A 20,504-nucleotide genomic window follows, 5' to 3' on the forward strand; every position below is an offset into this window, starting at 1 on the left:
AAGATATAACAATCTACATCCCTTCAATATGCCAGGAACTCCAGGAATGGCAATAACAGATCCTTTGGAATGGACAGTCTTGTGCAGGACCTTCCTGGGACTTTTGGTCCTTTCAGAGTTCAAATTCTTTATGAGCTTTTGCCACCTTTCAACAACTTTCTTAAGAGTGGGAAGTATAAACAATAAAATCTGGATATGGCTTGATAGCCCCTCTTGATCATAACTAGTGGAATCTTTGCCAAGAATATTTTCAAGGAAAAGCAGATTCTTAGCCGATAGCACATTTGGGTTTCCTAATTACATATCTTGTCAATACCCTGAAAACTTTGCTGACTGACCTTATGAAAGCATTGTTTTTAGTTATTGTTTCCTTTTTTATTGGCAGATGTCTTTATTTAGGGATTAGTGTTGTTACAAGTAATGGCACAAATATGGGGTAAACAAGATTGATTAACAAAAATGGAATTGGCAAAACTTGCTGAATAACTTCTGAATTCGTATATGGGGGAATTTGTAATTCAAAGCTGGCCAAGTTTTATACAAAGTCGTTGGCTCACCAAAAAACCCTTTCTGCATAAGTATATCTTATATGTTCAAAGGGAAAAACTTGTCCACAATACTAACTGTTCACCAATCTTGTATGGAGCCTATGGAAGAAGCTGTCTATTTGGAAGAATGAATTGTTGTACTTTTTAAAAATGATTGCTTATTTTTTTGCGACTGTCTTCTGTTGTGCTTTGTTAAAGCGTGATAATGTATGAAAAATATGCAAATGAGCCAAAGTTCTACATTGTAAAGTGCAGATGTAATTTAATTAACTGAAAAATTAAATACATGCTTGGTTTAGCTATGGCAGAGTCATAATAATAGATACTATATAATTAATGTGGTTGTTTTTGAATACTTGAACCTTTTTCCTTGACTACAACTGTTCTCCATTGTGGGTAGAGCCAGGAGCCAGGCATGGGATGTATTCATCTGTTCAGATTGGAGGACTGAGTCTGTTAGAGCTGTGAAGTCCTGCCCCGTTGCTAGGGGGCTACAGCTTTTGACTCAGTCCTTCAGACTGGATAGACATGTGGAATTGACTCTCTGCTTTCTTTCCATGAGTGTTGGAGTTGCTAAATTGCTTCTAAGTGTGAGTTACAGGGCTGATTCACCTTTTTGTGGATTGAGCCCTTCCCCTGCAGCTAGCTTAGGCTAGTCTGCTTTAGGGGAGTTTTTTCTTTGTTTTTTTTTTTTGCCTTTGAGCTGTCACATTTCAAAATTGCCCCCAAAATTCTGGGAAGATGTTGAGCATCCCTGCTTATTAGCATATGTGCTGAAGGATGTTCTAAATCTGGATTTATCTCCTCAGCTGTAGTCCAATAGAATTATTTTCATTATGTTTTATTTTCCTCTTTTTTTCTGAAGCTGAGAACTAACCTGGATCTGTTTGCTTCTGATTAGATTTTATCTATTTATAAACTTAACTTACGGCTTGTATTTTGTATTTGTTTGCCCTACTCCCAGACAGCTGGCTTAAAAAGGTTTGCTGCATAAAGAAATATCAATTTAAATGTGCTCTTTCTATACTTCTGGTGTTTGCTTTGGTAACAAGGCCAGTGAATAATTGTGGGGGGAAAAAACCCCATCAGTCACTGCCACTAACATGGACTGATAGTAAAAGGAAGGCAAATTTTGATAGCTGGTGTAGTGAGTTTAGCTATGCAGTAAAACTTTTAAGTTTGTTTTAGAGAGATCCAGGTCTACTTTCTTTGGCAGTCTTAATGCTGCTGTTATTAATGTAGGTAGAACAGAGCTCTTGAAGTATTTAGAGAATCCTTGTCCTACTTTTCTAGCAATAGCAATACCAGGATTGCCGGAGGTAGCACTAAGAATGCTCGAGTGATAATTTTCTCTAGCTATATTGGTGCTTCTTCTCCTTTGGGTATTATGCCAGTGCAGTAAGAGAAAGCAGAAAGGCCATGTAGAAAAGTTAGCTACGGTGTTAACAGGTTTGCCTGCTGCAATCAAAAACAACTGGTAGAGCAGGGCACACTCATCATGGAAATAGCAAGGTTTGTTTTAGGAGAAGATAAAAAAGAGTACTTCTCTACCAAATTAGAAAAACTTGCCAGATGGCCTTGAAAATATGCATGGGTCATCTGACATATCTTTAAAGAATTGTAAAAGTTATTAAATTGTGCTGGTGTGCCTTTGTTCCTGTCTTTTGGAGGTTAAAAAGAAAAGGTAAAGGAATCACTGTGGATTTTGCTCTGTTAGTTGTTGCAGTACTTATTCTGTTTAAAGGCCATTGAGCCAGTGGTGTCTAAAGACATTTCCGCAGTCATGTGGCCAGCATGACATCATGGAGTACTGTTATCTTCTCACCAAGAGGTAACTGTTTATCTACGTGCATTTGCATGCTTTCGAATGGCTAGGTACACAGGAGCTGGGGCAACAACAGGAGTTCACCTGGTTGTGTTGTGCTCAGGTGTAGAATCTGGTCTGCCTGCTTTCTAGCTGACAAGCCCAAGGTCTTAACCTCTGAGCCACCGCGCCACCCCTGTCTTCTGGAAGTACATGTTTTATTTTTACTAAGTAGAATCAGCCTTATTTGAAGCAGTATCTTAAAAATTGCTTACACTTGCATTATTTCTGCCGGGATGTAACTGGCAGCACATATGAACTGAGTTTATTTATGTGATTTTTATCCTTCCTTTATTATTTTTATAAATAATTCAAGGGGTGAATATACCTGATACTCTTTCCTTGTCCTATTTTCCCCAAAGCAACCCAGTGAAGTGAGTTTTGTTAAGAGAGAGAGACTGGCCCAAAGTCACCCAGCTGGATTTTCATGCTTATTTTTGTTTTTGGATCCATCATTCAAAGCATTTAGAAAGCATTTTACAAAAAGCATTTTACAAAAAGCATTTTACAAAAAAAAAAAAACCCAGGCTGAAAAAAGCTTCAAAAACGAGGTGAAATAGCCTTGAAAATGGGCCGAAAAAAGCCTTAAAATAAAGCCTTGAAAATGGGCTGAAAAAAGGCCCAAAAACAGGGCGGGTGGAGGCCAAAAAACAGCTGATGATTGGGCGGGGCTTTGGCAATATTCAGTCTATAAGACACAGAGACATTTTCACCTCCTTTTGGGAGACAAAAAAGTGCATCCTATAGTCTGAAAAATACAGTACGAGGTGCAATGACAATAAAGTAAATTTAATTTACAAGAAAATTGATAGCCAAAATACTGCTAATACTGCTGTTGGGACTAGAAGGAAGTTTAGCTTCTTATAGGATGGAGCTTTCATAGAAAGAAGGGTTGATACAGAGTTGCCAAAAAAAAAAAAAAAAGGAGAAACTATTTAAGCACCTGAGATGATATATTAAAATCAGAGAGAAATGACAGAGATAAGTGACAAAAATGAGATAGGAGGTAATGACAAAAATTGAGAGACACACTGATGATATGGATGTGCACTATAAAGAAAGATCCAAGTTCATAATTTGGCCTGAAACTCTAAATAATGGCTGCCATCAATGTCCAAAATATTAGACTGATTTGATACTACAAAAGACAGGTTTCTGCCATTTATTCCTTTTATCCCCTTTTGATCTTGAGGTGCCTTTTTCAAGACTATCTCTTATTTCTCTAATATATTCTATTGCCATTTAGTGCTGTGTCCTTTGCAATTTTGGAGATTGAAGACTTCTTTTCATTGTACTTTTTTCTCTTCTAAATCAGGGGTGTCAAACTCAAGGCCTGGGAGCCGAATCCGGCCTGTAGGGTGCTTAGATCTGGCCCACAGGGCTGCTCTGGAAACAGTGAAGGACTGACCCACAGTGCCTCTGCCAGCAAAAATGGAGTTCAGGAGGGCTGTGTGTGGCAGAGGGTTGCAGGATGCCATCACAACTGAAAATGGAATTTGGGAGTCCGTTTTCACTGGCAGAGCACTCGGGCCTCCACAGATGCCCCCGATATGAGTGACGTCGAGCTGGCCACACCTACCCTGGCTAAGCCCACCTCCCGGCCCCCTGAGGTCAAACACAACCCTGATGCGGCCCTCAATGAAATCGAGTTTGACACCCGTTATATATAGTCTCCTTATTGGGATGCTCTCAACATACCCCTTATTGTAGAAGATTTCAATAAGATTCAGGTTGCAAACACATGTACATTTATGTGGAAGTAAGTCCTATATGTTTTAGAGGGTTCGCCTTTGCTTAGGCATGAATAGAATTGTTATTTAGCATTAATTGTAATATGATGAATACAGTATTACAGATAGTCCAGAAAGTGATTGGGCCTGGAATTCCTGTTGCTAAGTGATATGGTTGTAAAGTGTGAAGTCACGTGACTGAATTGCTTACCAACAATAATCCTGTCAGTTTCCAATGCCAATGAGTATTGCACAGGTAATTAAGCAAGGAGCCCCCCATGACCACAATGTGGGAGGAGGTACTAAAACTGCATTCCAGACAAGCAGGCTACTAGGTTAGTGTGATAGGCAGGTAAATAGGTGCTGCGGGCTGGTACTACATATAGGCAGTGGTGGGTGGGGGTGCCATGAATAGGCATTATGGAAGGTGGGCAGAGGTTGCAGAGTGGAGGTGGGTGAGCTCTATGCAGTATGAGATCCCCATGGTGTCCAGGAGCTTCTCATGAGGAAAAGTGGCAGGAGCAGGAGCTACTTATAGGAGCAATTTGTGACATGCTGCTGGCTTCCCCATTGACTTTGCTTGTGGAAGGGATAGATTGTAAGTGGCAATTACATGATCACAGGATCCTGAAACTGTCATAATTGGGAGCTGGTTGCCAAGCATCCAGATCATGATTGCATGACTTTGGGGACTCTGCTACAGCTGCACTTCGTTATAAGGCCCCCTCATTTTGTGCCATCATGACTTTGAACAGTCACTGAATGAGAAGTCATAACACAAGAACTACCTGTATGCCATATAATCAATCTATTGTATGTGATGAAGTCATCCTTAAAAGTCAGATTAATTTGATAACAGGATTTGCATGCTTTCTATACCAATTCTAATATTAGCAGAAGCGTCATATAAGGGGCTGGACAGAATGTTCTTCAGTTCATTTTATTCTCAGATACACTCAGTTAAGTAGGTTATGTTGAACTATAATAACTGGCTCCACATCACCTAATGAGCTCAATGTTCTATTAAGAGTTTTTTTAGTGCCAGTTCATGAGTGCTTATTAAGTTTCCTTAGGTCAGTGCTTCCCAAATCTAATGGGAAGCACTTAAAACCTAAAGAAAATTACCCAAGATTGGGAAAAGTGGTTTTTCTTTGGGTAAATGACAGATGAATCCATTACTACAAAAGGGACATTTAAAGAAGGATTTTCAGATAAGCAGTAAAAAGTAAAAAGGACTTATTGGTATAAGCAGTTTTGGGTAAATGAGGGAAAATGTTTATGAAGCACTGTCTTAGGCTATTTAAATTCTAAAAAAAGAAAGTTGTTTTTAATGTGAACCTCAAAGCCAATTAATTTACACATGAAAATAACTTTTAATTGTAACATTACATAAAATCTTTAAAAACATTTTTTTTTAATTACAGAAACAGGCTCTCCAATAACAGCTTCTTGCATTGGCTTAGGAAACTCTCTAACTCCTCCTCCAGGACAGACAGGAAAGTTGGTACCAGGATACAATGGTAAACTTGCAAAGTAGATGCTGTTAAAGTACTCTGTGTGTGTGTGTGTGTGTGTGTGTGAGAGAGAGAGAGAGAGAGAGAGAGAAATTTTAACAGTTCCATTACTGACACAAAGTAACAGGTAAACAATCTTTAAAGCTTAAAAGTTGCTCTTTCGACAATTTAGAACCAAACCAACTTTGATCTTTTTTTTAAACTACGTCAAAATTCCTATTATCTCCAGGATGAAAGAAACCCTGCAAAATATATCTTTATGCAATATATTTATGAAATTGTAGCATGGATCAGTTGTTTTCTAAAGCTGCAATAACTGTTTTCGCTCTGACATCAAGGCACAACATAGTGTAATGTGGTCTGTTATTGCTTCACCTTTTGCTTGGATTCTTTAGAGCAGGATGTCTAATCCTGGCAAATTTTAAGACTTGTGGTCTTCAACTCCCAAAGTTCTCCCACCAGCCATCTTGAAGTCCACAAGTTTTAAAGTTTTGCCAAATTTGGACACCTCTGCTTTAGAGTATCCCAACCCATATAGGTTTTCACATGGGGCTTTCTGTTCTGTAGCACAAATGCCCAGGATAATCGCTTACATATTGAATCATATGAGACAGAAGGAATAATAGTCAAAAATAAACATATATGCAAACTGCCTCACAGAGATTAAATTGCTTGTGGGCTAGGAAACATATCTATCTCTGTCATAGCAAGTTAGGCTAGAGCTGCAGATACTTCTTGAGGATCTATCTGGGAGAATGAATTTTGTAGATTATAATGAAATCATGGCAATCGCCCTGCATTCCATGGGTCTTCCTGACATGTTCTGAACAAGATACTTTATATTGTTGCATTTTTTATATGTATATTACAGTATCTGCACTAACATGAAAGAAATCTTAAATCGAGGAGCTTTTGAGCTTGGTATTTGCATATTCACAATGTATCAATTTGGTAACCTCCATAAATAGGTTTCACAATTCAGAAAATCTCTATTGAACTCTAGAGTTCAACTACTTTATCAGGAAGACTTTTATGAACTAGACTTAAAAAGGCAATAGCTGTTTCTAATTTGAATGACAATTGAAGAAAGAATAGAACATGTGCAATCAAAATTAAAGGAGTAACAGTTTTCATAATGTGATTTAAATTTGAAGAGCAAGGGATATTTTCTCTTAAAATATAATGAAAGCTAAAACTGCAAAATAAAATTATGAAATGCAAGCTATTTTAATTATTTTATAAAAAATAATAATTATTTTTTATATAAAGGATGCATGGTAGGAAATACTTTTAAAATTTTTATATTCTCTTTTCCTATTTTGATAAGATGCATGGTAAAGATGAAGCAAAGGGAAATTCAAATAACGATGACAAACTAGGAATAGATATTGGCTTGTCCATTTCTACTTCCTCATCTTTCATTACTCTCAAGACTGTAAAATTTGAAAACAACAAGAATTTTCATTCCATTTAACTTTCTGAAGTTGGTTAATGTTGTAATACTTCTATTTTAATTAAAATAGAAACTATTGTCTTTGTTTTTATGACTTGTGATGCCTTTTGTTTTAGTTGTGATTCTGGATGACAACAATCAACCTGTAAAAGTGAAGACTCTAGGAAACATAGTGGTGAAGTAAGCAATTCATGACTTCCCAAACATTTACAACTGAGCAAAGTAAATAGAGATGGAGGGAAAGAGAATGTATTCAAAATGGACAATTGAAGAATAATTTATTTTGTTATTATGGGAGACCCAGGTCTGTTGATAGGATATTGTAATATTGATCTGCTGCAATGTCTGTTTGCCAAGAAAATATTTGAAAGACAATCTCCATTTATGGAAAAAGCTTAATTGAAATAGAAGAATTAGGTTCATATATTGAAAGATAAAAAACTATTCTGAAAAATATTAATTGCTACAGGTAAAGGTAGCTTCTGATCATAATAGCTAAGTTATCATGTTGATTTAAAGATGGACACATGTAGGTAGCACAAAATGTGTTTTGTTGAATTACTTCTAAATATTGTAGGCCAGAATGCCTTCCTGTTTATTTATGAACAATGCATTAAGTATAGTCTATAGCAGGGGTCCCCAAACTTTTAGACCTCAGGGACCACTAAATTCATAAATTTAAATCTTGCGGACCACTAATATGATCTGCCCAATGACCAGCTGGGTGAGCGTGGCAAGGTGGTCATGTGACTGGGTGGGTTTGGCCAACTTGATGTCATTCATGTTGAGGGGTGCCTTGCAGCTTCTACTCGCCCCTCCTCTCCCAGCTACTCCTTGCTTGCCCACCCGGGCTCCTTAGGGCCCCAACAGGAAGCAGTTGTTGGAGCTAAGCAGCCACCATGAGAAAGAGTTGGCAAAACAGCTCAGTTCAAATTAGATCTGATCGAGAAGGAGACTCAGTAGAAGCACCTCACTGAGGACTATGAGCATAGGGTTTCTAAGCAGAGGGAAAACCTGTAGGAATGCAAGGCCAGGTACCGGCGCCTGGAGGCTCAGCGGACTGAGATGGTCAGCCAGTTCCAGGCCATGATTCAGTCCCACTGGAACAAGGCCCTTTGGCTCTTCGCCATCAGAAGTGCTTCCCTCCAGCCTTCACCCAAAGCGCCGCACCAGGAGGCTGAAGCAGACCCTGAGTCGGAATTTCTGCCCCCCTCCAACCCACACAAAAAAAACCCAGGGGGAGACTCTCTGCAGCAACACAAACGTTCATTGCACGTATCTGTCCCAGGGGCTGTAGTTTGAGGACCCCTGATTTAGTGCAATATAAAAAATGCAAATAATTTTTCTGGGGACCACCAAAAGTTTCTCATGGACCACCAATGGTCCACGGACCACCAGTTGGTGACTGCTAGTCTATAGGACTTACTGCTTTCTATGTGCATTAGATATAATGTAGCCCAATAATCAAACCAGCTCATATTATTATTATTATTATTATTATTATTATTATTATTATTATTATTATTATTATTATTATTATTATTTATTCGATTTTTATACCGCCCTTCTCCCGAAGGACTCAGGGCGGTGTACAGCCAAAAGTAAAAACAAACAATACAATATACAATTTAAAATACAAATTAAAAAACTTATTTTATAATTGGCCTAAAAAACTTTAAAATATATAAAACTAAAACCCCATTAAAATTAATATTAAAAAAATTTAAAATCGATAAAATTTAAAATCGATAAAATTTAAGCCAGCCCCGCGCGAATGAAAAGATGTGTCTTCAGTTCGTGGCGGAAGGTCCGAAGGTCAGGTATTTGGTGTAAACCCGGGGGAAGCTCGTTCCAGAGTGTGGGAGCCCCCACAGAGAAGGACCTTCTCCTGGGGGCCGCCAGCTGACATTGCTTGGCGGACGGCATCCTGAGAAGTCCCTCTCTGTGAGAGTGTACGGGTCGGTGGGAGGCATGCGGTATAATATATTAAATGCCTTAGAAAAGTTAACAATGAAGAGTCATAAATATTTGGTGAATAATCTCAAGATAGAATAATAGACATCATTATGATGGAAACTTCGCTGAAAAATCTGGATTTTTATATGACTTTTGCGGAAATTGTAAAATCCCATCACAAATTCTTACATTTTCCATTTATTATTGCCTAAGCATATCTGTTGCAAGTCACCATTCTAACTCCTGTTATGTTGTTCTATATATATTGCCTAGACAAGAATAGAGATAGAAACAAAAAAGAAAATAATACCTAGAATAAGAATCCATGGCCCAAGAGTTATAAAATTAGGTTGATTTACTTGCAAAACACTTCACAATGTGCAGCATTACTCTCAGATGTTTACATTTTGAATCACTTTCTGTTGCTATTTTATGTTATCTCTTAGCCACTCTATAAGGGATGATTTTTTGTGTGAAATGACTGAAGATGAATTATCTTAACCATAAAGCTGTTGTGATTAGAGGACCAGAGCTGATAGCTGGAAGTTTCTGTGCTCAAAGTTGAGGAAAAAATAACTATTCTAGCCCTGTATTTAGAAGTATTTTGAGTTTAGAAGAACATATTTAACTATTTTTGAGTTTTCTGTATTAGAATAGAATAGAATTTTTATTGGCCAAGTGTTAATAACACAAGGAATTATTAATGTATATTAATGTATTATGCAGTTATATAACCCCATTCCCTTTTTCAATATACAACAGGTTGCCTTTGCCACCAGGAGCCTTTTTAGGTCTTTGGAAAAATGAAGAGCTTTATAAAGAATTATATTTCCAAAAATTTCCGGTAAGAAGTGATTAAATATATAAAGGTATACAGTATTTAAAATAATATGAAATTCTCTATATTTTTCCTTTAATTTTGAACAGTGGCTATCCTCACATCCCTTATACTTGTAAGAACATTTCTCATTTGGCTTTTGAATCCTAAAAGTTTTGCTTAGCTTTATGGAAATGTTTAATGTTCAATCTTTAAACTTGCTAGCTGGTTTAATTTTAGTTAAAATATATCATCTTATATTAAAATATTTTACATGCTAAAAAAATCTTCTGAACTGACACACACATGCATGCACACACATACACATATATGTGGCATATTTAGTACAGCAAAAGGTTCAGTTATCCCAAATGTGCATTTTTTTCTTCCTCTTCCAAAAGTTTTTATCCAATAGGATCACATATAAGGTGAACAGCACCCATGGTAAATGCTTTTTCTGTGTGTTCCATATTGAGTTTATGTGGAAATTACTTTAATGATGTGTCAACCTGAACAGAACCATGAATTCTAAATTGGAACTTAGAACAAATGCCAGGGATCAAATGAGATACTTCTTCGGTAATGCATTGATTTCAGAGCAAAAATGTAATATTGTTGTAATATTCTGAAGCATTTTTCATTTATCTACTTTTCTTCCTAGGGATATTACGATACTATGGATGCAGGTTATATGGATGAAGAAGGCTATCTATATGTCATGTCTCGTGTGGATGATGTGATAAATGTTGCAGGCCATAGAATTTCAGCAGGTGCAATTGAAGAGGTAAATATAAAAAACCTGGAAAAATGGTACCTCAGTTTTAAACGCGAAAGAGTGGAGGGGATCTGTCTCAAAATTAAGGGGCAAAGATTTTTCTGGTGAGCCTCTTCTTTAGCAAAGTTTTCTCCATGAAGACTTAATGAATGAGTGGAGCAACAGGAGCAGTGCTCTTATCATTACTAGGCTGCTCCTCTTACATACTCACTGAAAGTAATTATACCGTTTTAACATCTGACAATATTCTAGACTAAACCACTGCTTTATCCGAGACACTGAAGAAAAAATAAATGGTGGCTTCCTGACAGCATTGATTGTAATCCAGGAAAAAGAAACAATTGTTTTTAAGACAGGGTAGAGAGGATACATTGTTTAGCCTGGTGAGGGTGTAGTGAAGCATATCACTAAACTGTCATTCAGTATTCTAAGAAGGAATGATTTGATTTGAATTCAAGACAAATCAAGGAAAGAAAGCATGATTTGATGCAAACTGCTTCACAATTTGATACAGAAAAAAAAAATCATCCATGGAATGAGGAAGCATTAAAATTCCTGCAGCACTCCACTTAGAGGCAGGCAGTAATGGATAAGAATAGCAAATCTAACCTCTGTGAAGGATATGAATGTGCCAAGGTTTACTGGTTCTCATTGTTTGAAATATTTCTCCACATCTTTTTAAAAATGAACCAGTAAACATGAGGAAAGGCCTATACAATAGCCATAATTGACCAGCGCCTATAGAGACTCAGTGAATTAATTTAGAAATTGTTCGCGTTCAAATTAAAATATTTTTAAAAACATTTAAGGTTTAAAACTATTTTAAAATGAACTCATGCCAAATGTGATAGCCCCCCAAAACTCAGTGACTTGACCTTTTGCACCAGGTAGTTTTGTTGCCTCTGACCACTTGGCTTTCTAAGGGCCAGAACGAAAGCCAAAACTGGTTGGCAATTTTGCTTGTCCTGGAAAATATCTCCTTAGCATTATGGGTAAATCGAATAGGGCACATTAGCAAAGTTTGGCATTTCTTGAGCAGGACTTCGTTGCCACTTTCATTGCAAGTTGTATCGGCAGGACAGGGCACAGAAGTCTTATCATTCCATTAACATGAGAAAGAACTAAATGAAAGTTTAGCACATTATAAAAGCTGAGAATTGGGCAAATCAAAGCAACTCAAACTAAGGTTTTGCTACCCAAAGGAGCTCTATCAGAGAATTTAACCAAATGAGAAAACAGATTGGTTATATAACTCAGTCTTTCTGTAGAAATGATAATGTATCATATATTTTCTAGAGCAACTCCAGAGGCAGTAGATCATATATGGTTTATGAAATGTTTTACAGATAGTCCTTAATTTACAACCATTCGGACTTCCTGTTTGGCACCGTAGGTGATGGCGGTGATCTTTACGATCACCAACCTCTGGATTATGTGGAATCACTAGGACAGCTTAAATCTGCCATCCAGCGGTTCGAAAAAACCCCTCTTCTGGAGAAGAAGAGGAGGTGAGCTGCAGGGTAGAGGTAGAACTTCCCTAAAGCCCCTGAGAAAAAAGGGGTTTGAAGGGTTAAGTTCCCTCCAGCAACCCGAAGTGCTCCAGATCCTTTGGCAGAACCAATCACCATGACCAAACGCCGAGATTTATTTTGGACAATAAAGGATTATACCGGACAGAACGAAAGTGGGAGAACTTTATGCAAGTAGTTTGTTTAGTTTAGTTTAGTTTATTTAGATTTTTATACCGCCCTTCTCCCAAAGGACTCAGGGCGGTGTACAGCCAAAGTAAAACAATAATATACAAAGTTAAAATAACAATTAAAATACATATTCAAAAATGGCCGAAAATTAAAACCGTCAAATTGACCTATACTAAAATACCCCAATCTAAAATTATTAAAAACCAGAAATTTAAAAATTTAAAAATCAAGCCAGTCCCGCTTGGATGAACAAGTATGTTTTCAATTCACGGCGAAAGGTCCGAAGGTCAGGTTATTGGCGTAAACCGGGGGGAAGTTCGTTCCAGAGGGTGGGTGCTCCAACAGAGAAGGCCCTTCCCCTGGGGGCCGCCAGCCGACATTGTTTGGCGGACGGCACCCTGAGAAGACCCTCTCTGTGAGCGTACGGGTCGGTGGGAGGCATATGGTAACAGCAGGCGGTCCCGTAAGTACCCGGGCCCTAAGCCATGGAGCGCTTTAAAGGTGGTAACCAACACCTTGAAGCGCACCCGAAAGACCACAGGTAGCCAGTGCAGACTGCGCAGGAGCGGTGTTACCCGGGAGCAACGTGTGGCTCCCTCAATCACCCGCGTAGCTGCATTCTGGACTAACTAGAGCCTCCAAGTGCGCTTCAGGGGTAGCCCCATGTAGAGAGCATTGCAATAATCCAGACGAGAAGTGATGAGAGCATGAGTGACTGTGCATAAGGCATCCCGGTCAAGAAAGGGGCGCAACTGGCGCACCAGGCGAACCTGGTAAAAGGCTCTCCTAGAGACGGCCGCCAACTGATCTTCAAACGACAGCCGTCCATCCAGAAGAACGCCCAAGTTGCGCCCAAGTAGCCAAGCCAATTCCCCGTTACTTTGTAACAAGCTTGAAAATAGCAAGAAAATGGAGGCGAATTGTTAACAAGCTAACGAGTGGAAAGCGAAAGTGATACTTTTATTGCTTGCCGTCTGCCGCTGGTAAATTGCATGTTATTTGCTACTTTAACTCTTTGCTGCCTGCTGATAGAATCTAGGGGAGATTTTTAAATATTGCTTTAAAAGACTGTGTTTCTCAGAGGTTAAGAAGATTTAAAGTGAATATTAAGTTGGAAATAAATAAATAAATAAATAATTTTATAGAAGATGGCAGCCAAACAATTAAAGTCTACTGTAACAAAGGGCTCTGGAATTTCATCAGCTGGTGCCTCTCCAGCTCATACAGCAGAGACTAGAACATTGAATTTAGAGGTGTTACAAGAGAACTTAAAGGACTTTATACAAGAAAAATTTAAAGTAATAACTGATGAGATGTCTGAAATGAAAGAGCAGATATTAGAAATTCAAGTGGGAAATAAAGAAGTTAAAGAAGGATTTGTAATTGCAGTACAAAGTTTGGCAACAAATGTGATTTTATTAGAAGAGGAAGTTGAAGAAATCAAGCAACTTAACTCAAAATTAGAAAATAAAATGGATGAATTTCAAAGTAAAATGGAAAAAACAGATGATGAAATAGTTTTGATACAATATAGAAATATGGAATTTGCTTTAAGAATCCATGGCTTGAAAGAGAATAAAGAAAATGAGAGATCAAGGCCAACAGCATATTAAGAGGTTGTATAATGTATTAGTAGAAATAGACTCAGAGACGGAATTGGTGAAGGATTGTATGATTAAGTGGGCACAAAATTTTCAGCAATCAATAATGTTGGAAACTTGGGAAAGAATTTGGGTGAGGAATGTTAAATTTACACAAGCGCAAAATATGAGAGAAAATTTTTATAAGATGTTTTATAGATGGCATTTAGACCCCAAAAAGTTGTCATGTATGTATCCTAATGTACAGGCTAAATGTTGGAGATGCGATTGTGAAGATGCCACTTATTACCATATATGGTAGACTTGTAAAAAAGTTAAAGCATTTTGGATTAAAGTATGGTGGATCATGCAGAATATTTTGAAAAAGAAGATTAAGTTTACTCCGCAGTTCTTTCTACTAGGAATAATTATGGATTGTACAGCTATAGAGACTAAATTGATTTTGAACTTAATAACAGCCGCAAGGCTTTTGATTGCTCAATATTGGAAGAAAGAAGAATTACCTACAATTGAAGAATGGACACTCAAAGTATCAAATTTGGCAGAAATGGCAAAATTTCTGCTTACTTGAAAGACTATACACAAGAAAAATATATTTTAGAATGGAAAATGTGGATTGATTATATTCAAAATAAGTATCAGATAAAAAATATCGAATAGCATATGAGTAAATTTAGGAAATATTTTGTATTAGATATATTTCTGAAGGAGAGGAATTGAGAGTGTGATTAAGTGTGGAGTGACTAGAGATTATAATTTAGGAATTATTTTGGATTATGATTGTTAGTTTTGATACCCTGCATTTTGTTCTGGGAAGTCGGGGTGGGGGGTGGGGGGTAAATGTACAGGGATTATTGAAGATATATAAATATAATTAATGTAGGGTCGGGTCTGCCCAGTTACCATTTTAGAACGGTGGGGAGGGAGAAAAGAGGAGAGAGTAGGAGGTAGGAAAGAGGAGAAGAGGAAGGAAGAGGGGTAGAAGAGGGAGAAGGAAGATGTAGGGTGGAGGGAGGAGAGGATGTAGATAAGAGAAGGAGAGGAAGGTCTGGAAAGTAGAAGAAGATAGAAGAGGGAAGAGTGTTAAAAAGAGGGGTGGTGACTGGGCAAGCCCGACTAATTGTATATAATTGTACATTGGATGAGCTGTTTGAAAAAAACAAAAATAAAGAAATTTACAACCATTCATTCAGTGTAGCATTTGAACTTAAACAATACTGAAAAAAGTGATTTATGACCAGTTTTCATACAACTATTGCAACATTCCTATGGTCACATGATTAAAATTTGAGCACTTGGAAACTGGGATGTATTTATGACAGTTTCCTGTCCTAGGGTCATGTGAGCACCGTTTGTAACCTTCCCAGCTGGCTTCTAACAAGCAGTCAATGGGGAAAAGCCAGATTCACTTAATGATGACACGATTCACTTAAAAACTGTGCAAAATATTTCCTAAAATGGAGCAAAACTCACAACAGTTGCCAGAACAACTGAAATTTTGGGCTCAATTGTGTTCGCAAGTGGAGGACTACATGTACAAGGCTACACAGCGCTTTCATCTATGCATTTTGAATGGATTACAGCAAGTCTCAGTTTTAATTTGTGAATCTGATTTGTTAGAGTGATTTGATCAAAGCTTCAAACTGAAATATACTTGTGAAGTTTGGAGTGTGATCTAACTCAAAGCCATGTGCCTATTTCACTGAAATTAGACAGGCTTCTTCCCCACACAAATGCTTAGAAATTTATTCTTTGCTGTTTAATGAAAAGTTATATTTTATAACTATTATTTATTTTTTCCATGCTAATCTCAAATTTAGGACTTTTAATCATTTAATTTTAATTTAGTGTTGAGGTCCAAGTGGAAATGAACAGTCTACTCATACGTTGTGACTCCTGCACACTCCTTTTTCTACACATCAGACCCAACCACCACATAAATTACCTTACCACAAATTCATTTATAATCACATATGGTTTAGCACATATTAACTCCTAATCTCAGTCAAGCATAGCTGGGAAGCAGAGAGCTTTTCAGGCTCGATTAAAAAGTTCCCATTAATGTTTGAAAGAGCCACCATATAATATGCAAATTAGTTTCTATTGCTACAGATTAATGAATGACATGACATCTAGATGTTCATATTCTCCGAGTTGGACCTTGAATGTTTGTTCTGTTTTAAATGAATTCCTGAGCAAATTTCTCCTCAAAATACTCCCACTGGTAGTAAAAAGAACATTCATTTATGGCCTAATCCTTGTGCCTCATCCTAGGCTACTTCCTGCATGTTCCTGATAGATCTCAAAACTGTATAGAATAGTTTTTTAGGGGTTTGTATGCAAAGGAGGAGATGACAAAGATGGTCAGTTGCATCTGGCCAAGAAGAATGCTTGCTGGTCACATGCCTCCTATTAATGGAAAGCTCCATCTTATTCTCCATAGGCTGCTGTTGCTGGACATACTGTACTTTGTCAGATAAGTAATAGACATGCAGTCTTATATTTTTCTAATATAGTATTTTTATTCTGTTCCCTCTTCAGGCTGTTCTCTCCCATATGGCTGTGGCAGACTGTGCAGTTGTTGGGCAAGAGGATCGACTAAAGGGCCATGTTCCCCTAGCATTGTGTGTCCTGAGAAATGGTGAGAACTGTTCATTTACAAAGCTAAATCTATCTTTGGAGTTTTGAAGTGAATGATTGGTTTGAGATTGTTGTCTTGCTTTGGCTGTGATAGCTGGTGATAAACAAAATTATACCCATACAAAGCAATAAAGCCACTTGTGACACTTATGCTATTATGTGCTATTAGGGATTGATATTGAAGAGGAACAACTTTTAGAAGAAATTGTTGCACGAGTTAGAGAAGATATTGGTCCTGTGGCAGCATTTCGGAAAGTAGTATTTGTGAAACAAATACCAAAAACCCGTTCTGGCAAGATACCACGATCAGCTCTTGCTTCTCTTGTGAATGGGAAACCATACAAGGTAACTGCTAGTAATAGAGTATATAATAAGGCACTAGACAACCTGTGACTTGACATGTCATTGTTTCAGAGATATTTCCTAACCCAAATAGAGAAACAGAATGATGGGCAAAAATTCAGTGAGAGAGGGAGCAACTTATTTATTTGTCATGTTCCTCACAGAGACTCTGGGCAGTGTACAATTAGATATTAAAAGCAGAAAGAACAATATGTAAAAATTGATTAAAAAAGACAAGGAATGTTAAAAATTGATTAAAAAAAGAGGAGGGCGGCTTTCAGGACACCAACCAGCCCCAGGGCTGCATGTTCAACTGTGCACCCCAAGCCATGTTTTTATGCCTTTACAGAAAGCCAAGAAAATAGGGGCCCACTTCATCCCCAGGTGGAGAGTCTTACATAGAGTGGGACAGTGACAGAGAAGGCTCTCTTCCTGGACCCCACCAGTTGGAATTCCTCAACTGATGGAATCTGCAACGAACCTTCCCTGTGGGACTGACTGATGTAATGGGATAAAGTTCCATAGTTAACCTGACCCCTTGCCATGTAGGACTTTAAAGTTTATAATTAACACCTTGAATTGGGCCTGGAAGCAGATAGGCACCCAATGCAGTTTGCTCAGCAGAAATGTTACTGCACCATTCTTTGGGTGCCCAGAATTGCCTGCCTTTTGTAACAGCTGAAGCTTCTGGATACTTTTCAAGGGTAGTCCTATGTAGAGTGCATTGCAATAGTCCAGATGAGTGACTGAGCAGAGAGTTCCCTATCCTGGAAAAGGCATAACTGGCGCACAACACAAATTTGTGCAAAGGCCCTCCTAGGCACAATTGCTACCTGCTCTTTGATCAGGAGTCGTGAGTCTTGGAAGACCTCCAGACTACACATCAGGTCTGTCTGGGTTAGTGCAACCCCATCCAAGTCCAAAGATGAAAAACTCCTGGATGCAGAGGGGCTCCCTTCCCACTGTCACTGTATCTTACTAGGGTTCAGTTGAAGACTGTTGTCCTGCTCTCTAGGTCCCTGCAGACTCTAGGCACTGTGAAAGGACATCCACAGCATCACCTACTTTACCCAGGATGGAGCTGTATAACTGAAATCATCAGCATACTGGTGATACTTCATCCCATAGTGACAGATGATTGTGCCCAGCAATTTTATGTAGATTTTAAAAAGGATGGAGAAAAAAACAAGCCCTGTAGTGCCCTGCAAAGCAGGCTGCTAGAGTTGGACTTCTCATTCCTTATCAACATATAAGAAAGAGGGAGGGAGCCAGGACTGCAAGTCAGAAATAGTATGTGAATGTGGCATGAGAGATGTCTAATGGGTTGGGAGGGCTGTGTGAGCATGTGCAAAAAAAGCCATTTGGGTTAGGGAAGGCATTGCAGGTCAGTGGTATAAATTGGAAAAGGTGCCTGGAGTTATGTGAAAGGTGCTGTGTGGGTTGGCTTGGGCAGGTGGTGGGGCAGCATGGGGCAAGAAGAATGCATGGGAGTTGAGAAATACTGTGCCTGTGGGGCACAGCATTGTGAGGTTGGGAAGGGTGCCTGGAAATACACAAGAGGTGCAACACAGGTCAGGAAAGTTGTGTGAAGGGGCATTGTCTATTGGGAAGGGGACATGGGAGTGCACAGGAGGCACTGCATGTTATCAAGGAAAGTGCCCGGGAAGGTTCGGAAAAGTCTATGCAGGTGTGCAAGAGGAGCTGCATGGACTGGGAAGGTTGCATGGGGATTCCTTCCTTCCTGTTCCTTTCCCCTTTCTTTCCCTTAGCAACAGCCAGGTAAGTGGCTCCTGCTGGATGGGGGAAAGAACAAGGGATTGCAAGACGGTCTGGGAAACTGTCACGGAACATTGTAAATGAAGATCATGTGACTGTATAACAGAAACTGCACAACTTTCCCAAATTTCATTCCCTTAGAAGTCATGGGTCCTTATTTTGGACACATTCTATAACTTGGCTCATCTGAAGTATCTTTAATTGTTACACTATGATGCATTGTATTTTCATGGGCAAATACTGACATATATGATTTACACAAAAATGAAAACATTAATTTTAATTTGCCATATTAACAGTCTTGAGTTCTTTATTTTTTTTTCAGATAACCCCAACTATTGAGGATCCCGCTGCATTTAAACATGTAGAAGAAATGTTAAAAGAATTAAAATAAGATTTAACCACCACTAAAATGTGAGAAAGACCTGCATTACTTACTGTATTTTGTTATACCAGAAATACAAGTTAAAATGTTTATTTTATTTCTATAAATGTGTTATTGACTCTTAGATCACAGAAACAAATAATATTCAGTTGGCAGTGTAAATTTTACAGTGAGCTACTTAGATGATTTAATTTTTTTATGGTAATTAGAATTGTATGAGCAGATATTTGTAATACACATTATTAAAATTTTGTTGGCTTCTTTCAATGCCAGGATGAAATTTAATCTTAGTCCTTAAAGTTTGCTTTGTCTGAAACATCCATACTTATATTGAATATTTTTAAGTAGCTCAACACTGGTAGCTAAAATTTGTTGTAATTTTAACATACAGATTTAAACTTTGAGTAATAAGAAAATGACTGTTAATGGAGTTAATGATTTAGGCCTGTAATTCAGGCCTACCAGTGAATTAACTGAGGCTGTCCCGCAGCCACCTAAAGCTTTCATTTGCAGCTAAGGGCAGGATACAGTGGATGGAAATGTTTCTGGGCTATGGTAAAAACTCAGTTGAGATAAGCTACTTTATTTTTCACAAATACTGGCTAACCACATAATCCTTACTGACAAATTTACAGGTAGATCTCAGCTTACAACCAGTTGAGCTCAAAATTTATGTTGCTAAGTGAAACATTTGCTGAATTTTGCCCCATTTTACGACCTTTCTTGCCACAGTTGTTAGGTGAACCATTGCAGTTATTAAGATAGTAATACGGTTGTTATGTGAATCTGGCTTCCCCATTGACTTTGCTTGTCAGGTTGCAAAAGCTGATCATATGACCCCTGGACACTGCAAATGTCACAAATATGAACCAGCTAATAAGCATCTGGATTTTGATCATGTGACCATGAGGATGCTGCAATTGTCGTAACTGAAAAATGATAAGTCACTTTTTTCAGTGCCATTGCAACTTTGAATGGTCACTAAATGAACTGTTGTTAAGTCGAGGACTACCTATATTCCTATCTCCCACTGTCCTTTTCCATGGTAACTTTCTCATTAGGTTCTAATTTCATGGGCAACTCAGTAACTCGGCAGAGAAGTTGGGGAACGTAAAATTCGAGGAAGAATTGGGCTGCTCAAGTATGTACTTTGTGAGTGCTAAACCAGCCCAATTGAATTTTAAAAAAGTTTTTGTAATCTGATTACATGGTAGAACCCTTTAAGAAATTCTTTAGAGAGGGATTTGAATGTCAGCCTGTGAAGTTAGTCCAGACAAAAAAACTAAAACAAGAATCTTGCAAGTCTGAATACTTACTTTTATGTTTCAGAGAATTAGGGAGGGTCAATTTTGAGATGCTTTCTCTGCCCTCCATTCTTGCTTTGGACTCAGATTTTTCATCAG

The 20,504-nt window shown here is 38.1% G+C and overlaps 1 protein-coding gene across 4 annotated transcripts in view; it reads left to right on the forward strand.

Annotated features, from left to right (window-relative positions):
- ACSS3 (acyl-CoA synthetase short chain family member 3) overlaps positions 1 to 19,349 on the forward strand; it is a 52,714-nt gene extending 33,365 nt beyond the window's left edge. For 3 of the 4 annotated variants that reach the window (XM_058189557.1, XM_058189556.1, XM_058189559.1), the window contains 7 exons: positions 5,567 to 5,662; positions 7,226 to 7,289; positions 9,828 to 9,909; positions 10,544 to 10,666; positions 16,500 to 16,599; positions 16,768 to 16,943; positions 19,042 to 19,349. In XM_058189557.1, coding sequence (XP_058045540.1) covers positions 5,567 to 5,662; positions 7,226 to 7,289; positions 9,828 to 9,909; positions 10,544 to 10,666; positions 16,500 to 16,599; positions 16,768 to 16,943; positions 19,042 to 19,110 — 710 coding nt within the window. In that variant the 3' untranslated portion in view covers positions 19,111 to 19,349. The remainder of the gene's footprint in view (positions 1 to 5,566; positions 5,663 to 7,225; positions 7,290 to 9,827; positions 9,910 to 10,543; positions 10,667 to 16,499; positions 16,600 to 16,767; positions 16,944 to 19,041) is intronic. The other variant, XM_058189558.1, reaches the window with a different exon arrangement.
- The last annotated feature ends 1,155 nt before the right edge of the window (positions 19,350 to 20,504 follow it).

This window comes from Ahaetulla prasina, chromosome 7 (assembly GCF_028640845.1).
Source record: "Ahaetulla prasina isolate Xishuangbanna chromosome 7, ASM2864084v1, whole genome shotgun sequence".
Lineage (NCBI taxonomy): Eukaryota > Metazoa > Chordata > Lepidosauria > Squamata > Colubridae > Ahaetulla > Ahaetulla prasina.